Consider the following 5,690-nt stretch of genomic DNA (forward strand, 5'->3'; position numbering starts at 1 on the left):
AGATTAGGGACCGATAAAAGGTGTTCAGTTATATTGCCAAAAGGTTCTAGATCGTCGTCTACCCGTACACTACAGATTACGTTGTGGTTTGTGGGCGTTTGGAGTTGCCGCGAAATCATTTCCACACTAGCTATACAATGCTCAGGTATCGATTTCGCATAATCTTGTGGTGAGATGGATAATGTAAATAGAGTATCTAAACGGTTAATGGCTTCATCATGTGAATGTGAAAATGGTATATTAATTGACCAGCGGGGAAGACATACAACCCGTTCAGAGTAATCTAAACACACTTTGTTTTGGGTCAACCAATCATCTCCTAGGATAATAGAGGTCGCTAGATGAGGAACAACAAGACAAATACAATCAGAGGTATGACCGAGAACAGAGAATGGTATAAGAACTTGGGTAGTGACTTTCCGGCTACGACCTTTTACGGCGGTGGATATGGTCACTCCCGTAACGGGTAAAATCGATAATTGCTGTCCCTCCGGGATGCTTCGTTTGATAGATGCAAAGATCTCTTCAGATATGGCTGAAATAGAAGCACCTGAATCAAGTAGGGCGTTGAATGGTTTATTATAAATAGAAATTGACAACTCGGGACGTTTATATTTTGGCGAGACTCCATCTGTGACAATCTGGGTGGACGGTGTATGTTCATGGATATGCGAGACTTCGTGACGTGACATACTTACGTACGAGTCTCGTCGGCATTTCCCGACAGATCCACTTGTGCTACGGGGCGGGGCCCGGCGTTCTCCGGTGCCTGCATCCGTGGTTGGAAACGATAATTGTCGCGACGAGGAGCATTATAGCGTGGTTGTTGATTACCATTGTTTTGATGTTGGAATGGTGGTCGAACTTGGTTGTCTTCACGACGTCGATCACAAAATGATGCAGACTCTTCAAACTCCATCAAAACTGATAGCAGTTCATTGGTATCGCGTGGTCCTCGACCTCGAATGGCCATTCCAAGCGGTGTGGGATAGTGCTGAATAATGGTGGACACAAGATCAGATTGCTCGATTGGTGGATTGAGGTATTTGGCCCCAGCAATCCATTTCATGGCATGCGTAGCTAGACCGTCGGATCTAGTGTATTGGTACGGTCGAAACACCTCATTTCGGGCTTTGCGTTGAGTTGCCGAAGACCAAAAATGCTGGAGGAATAATCGGCGAAACTCAACGTATGATTGGGGTGATGGGATTAATGACTCATACCAAATTTGTGCATCTCCCACTAAACGACGATGTACAGAAATAAGTTGTTGGGCCGGTGACACAAATACGCTTTCGAAGTAGGCATCGACCTGACCAATAAACTTCTGTGGATGTATGACTTTGATCTGTCCGGAGAATTCAGTTACAGCGTCCTGAAACCGCTCTTGAGATCCCAAAAAAGATGATCTTTGTGAATCAAAGGTATTCAAGAGGCTGGTTTCAGGGATCGTCGGGGGTATCGAAGACACGTTATTGCTATCAGACGAATTGAGAGGGACAGTAGTAGATGACAAGATTGTGGGCTTCAGAATTTGTGACAGATCCGGGTTCGTCGATGCTCGGTACTGATCCGACAACCGAGTTACCTCCTTCCTCATTTGAATAATTTCATATTCTAAGGTATTAAGACGACCATCGGTAACCTGTTTGTCAGTGGTTTGTTGGATAGCCCGATTTTTTATGACAACACTCTCATCCTCTAATTTGGCCAAACGAGTATCCGTTAGTTGGTATCGCTGAATACATTGATTAATTCCCTCTTCCGTCTTTCGATGTAGAGTTTCAAACTGTGTCTCCGTTCGGGAATGATTAGCATTCATTTTAGCCATCATTTGCTGAAGTACCGATTGAACACTTTGGTCTGTTTTCGATTGCTCGGATACGGCTTTTGCCTGAGGGCCAGAAGTTGTCACTACAGACATAGTAGGATTTGTGGTGGTACTCAAAGTTGACGTAGTCGATGGTGTGGTTGATGTTGTAGTATTCGTAACGGGCAGCATCTTGGTTCTCTCTTGCGGGAACAGACTATCAATCAAACGATCGGGGGGACGAGTCTCTCGCTTGCCAGCCGCGTACATCAACGACGAATAACGAGAATCACACAGCCAATACAGAAAACACGTGTCTATTCGTAATGAGTGAATCAAAATTCAAGATAAATAAAATGACTACTTCAAAAAGAAATATATATTACTGTTGACTAGACACAACACGAACACAACCAAACGTGATTCGTATATTACGCAATTCAAGACAGAGAAAAAAAACAAATGATATAATAGAGTAGTGAATATAATATATATGATATTATAATAATATATATAATAAGAATAATACGATAGAAAACTTCGCTTTCAATAACAAAATATACTAATGAAATATTATGGATGGATGTCATCGCCGATACGTCGGGACGACACTCAAAGCACACTAACAAATTTGGTAATATATTCAAATATCATCCTTGGCCGGGGTAATCTCATAAATCACTTAAACAAACTATCTATAAACACAATAAATTGACAACATATACACTGTCATCAGAGATCTCGCATAAAAATAAAAAAGAATAAAAGTAAAATCAAGACAACATACATGCGAAAGCATGTCTACAAAAATTCACCTACGCAGAAATGGTGGCGAATGTTACAAAAATCATGACGAAAATTTCATGAGAGAAAGTAGAGAAATATATATATAGATAATTGTTCACCACATTAAGTATCAATACTCTTTCTTCAAATTATATACTACTCGTAATGCAACGAGGACCTAACAACACGTATACGAAACGTACAACGAAAAGCACAGGCGTGCGACATCCTATAACGCGAGCGATATACGTGCTCTCCGGTCACCACGGGACATACAATTTGTGGACAACTTATAACTAAACATCAATGTGTGCACGGGCCTAACGGGGATAAAATATTTAAAGTTCGGTCTACCAACCGTGAGAATATGATTAGAGATCAAACCGTACCTATCACGGTTACATAGATAATATAATATAACGGTTTTTTTTTTTTTTTTTTTTTTTTTTTTATGCAGTATACATAGTATGTAAATATCGATGACACTGATTTATCATTGTTATGAAATAAATAATACGCAAACGCGGAAATAAATACGGCGGACGGAGAAGTCTTTATCACAATACCGATATCAAACGAGAAAGTCGACATACTCGCTGATCGGTGATAACGCCAAATCATTAATAAATATATTTTATATATACGATATTATGTTCAAATAAAATAAACTATTAAAACGTCATAAATTAGGACGAGGAGATACGATAATATTAATGATTATGCAAAACGTTGTAGTAATTAAAGATAGATATCGGGGAACGATCGCACAGCCGTACTGGAACGACACGCACCCAATTATAAATATTAACACTGTCGTTCAACAGCGGTAGACCGATAAGAAGCAATTACGAGCGGTTACACAATAGAACCAAAATAGATAGGATGAGACATATAATATACAGGTGCACACAAAGACGCGTACAAATAATATACTTAAAATTAAGCCCTAATGCTCTGCCGCTCAAATCTGCACTGCAATGAAGACGAACACCTCCTCGCGATGTCGATGGGATGTCGATGGAACCTCCGAGAGCTGGGTCGGCAACATCCGGAACGACGGGAATACACACACACTATCATCCTCCGATCCCAGCATGGTGGAGAGCCGGATAGCCCGACACTGTTTTAATCACCGGAGCATTTCTGAAATTAACGCAGACAGTACTGGTTCTACGCAACACTTAGGCATACGCATATATACGTTTATACACCTCCCATGGCCGGTATTGTTACACTACCACGATGCATGGTGGGATACTATATATCTAATAGATATTATATTAGACCGACAGGTCATCAGTGCATGGTATATACACTTGAAATAATCCTGGCAAGGTCGCCATCTGTAACATCTCGCACGGGGCCATACCCAGATTCGGCGTGGAGCGCACATTGACGAGGCTAGCATAGGTCGCCAACCCACAGCCGAGATTCGGAAACCGGAGCATATGGGATTTTTTTTTTACATATAAAATGAATAAGTGACTCGGAAAAGGGGAAAAAGTTAAAAAAAAAACATAGATATGGGGAGTGATTATTTAAAGTATATTAGGAATAAAATTTTAATTTATGACCAAGAAAAGCCATACGGCATAAAAACTTGGCCGCCACTGAAGGTCACCGATCAGATACAATAGATCAATATAAAATATAAATACATAATAGAATAAAATATGGAATTTGACTGTATGTCAATTTCAAGCATGGCTCCGAATATCGGTCACCAGCGTATAAATAAATCAATAATAACATATCCACATAAAACATAGTACACGTATACGGATCATCAGAATATTATAATATATAATTTCAAAGAACACCAAAGGTGTCAAAACCTATTTAATTTTTATTAATACAAATTCACCGGCCAAGGTGTGGGTGTGTGTGTGTTGTATTCACAACATTAATAAAATTATACTACCATCATTGTTCAGGGCCGTTGAGCGTCGTCCCGAAGACGCACTCGGCGACTTTCTTCTTCTTTACTCCGACATGCTGTGGTCCGTAGAAGCGAAGAAAATATACTAATGCGAAATGGCCGTGACCGGGCGGGTTGTTCACCGGACAGCGTTGCATAATAATGTTGCGTAATAATCATCAAATATGTTTGGCCGGTGAACTTTACATTTTTACATTATTATTACCTATGCCGTTAATGAGGTGTTAATAATACGATACAGTGTCGGCCAGTCATCCGAACCACGGGTACTAGGTAGGTATACGTGACAGTGTGTGTGTGTTGTTTGGTGTTACCTATGAGCGGAGGCAAGAGGGGACCGTGGGACGGAGAGCATTATCGCATCATGGTTCATAATAATTAATAAATGACAAATATAATTTCGATCGTTACAGTGTAACAAATAACAATACAACTGTATATAACTATACCTAATAAAGATATATATGACATATACTGCAGGGGACAAGTATTTACTAAAATAGCAACTTTTTCGACAAGAGAACTGAGAAGTAGGAAATAAAAATAAAAATAATATTTCAAGTCTCCATGTAATAATACCCGTCTAATTTAGCTAAACGCAATGAAACCAAAATCTCATTTTATTTTCATCATCCACGGGGACGTGCATTTTTTTGATTTCATTTTTGCGTCTATCGACTGTCGCGGCTATATGTCCTGCAGCAGTAATTCAAATATCAAATGATTGTCATATAGCGTTGTAATAATATAATACATTAACGAAAAAAAAAAAAACTAATACTATGCCTTTTGTGCAGTTGTTATACGCGTATTGTGTGTTATTCGACGGTCGATTTTTCGGGTGGTTAAAACGGCTACGATAACGCAATAACGCTTTTCGTGAACGCCCGGGTGCCGCACTTTCGTATAATATATATTTTATTACGTTACCGCCCTTCCCCGTCAAACTGCACCAGAGTTTACGGCCTTTGGCTGCGATTTTTACGGCGGCCCGCACGACGTCCCCTACTCCCCCCTCCCCACCGGCACTAAACCCTCTCCGTCGTCAATAAAAATGTCCATGTATGAACGTTGTAATATATATGTATATAGTAATGTGCACACTTATACTCGTGCAGATACTTCGATATATATGACGTGTATGTATATACTGTA

At 39.9% G+C, this 5,690-nt stretch overlaps 1 protein-coding gene across 1 annotated transcript; it reads right to left on the reverse strand.

Moving 5' to 3' along the window:
- Positions 1 to 694: 694 nt before the first annotated feature.
- On the reverse strand, positions 695 to 4,942 carry LOC149058605 (uncharacterized). Its single transcript, XM_089220565.1, has 2 exons — positions 4,518 to 4,942; positions 695 to 3,739 (listed from the first exon to the last, which is right to left on the reverse strand). Exon 2 carries the CDS (start codon positions 2,078 to 2,080, stop codon positions 695 to 697), a length of 1,386 nt encoding a protein of 461 aa, XP_089076691.1. The 5' UTR covers positions 2,081 to 3,739; positions 4,518 to 4,942.
- Between the last annotated feature and the right edge of the window lie 748 nt (positions 4,943 to 5,690).

The sequence above is a fragment of the Diuraphis noxia genome, unplaced genomic scaffold (genome assembly GCF_037042655.1).
Source record: "Diuraphis noxia isolate RWA-SAM2 unplaced genomic scaffold, SU_Dnox_SAM2 contig0002, whole genome shotgun sequence".
Lineage (NCBI taxonomy): Eukaryota > Metazoa > Arthropoda > Insecta > Hemiptera > Aphididae > Diuraphis > Diuraphis noxia.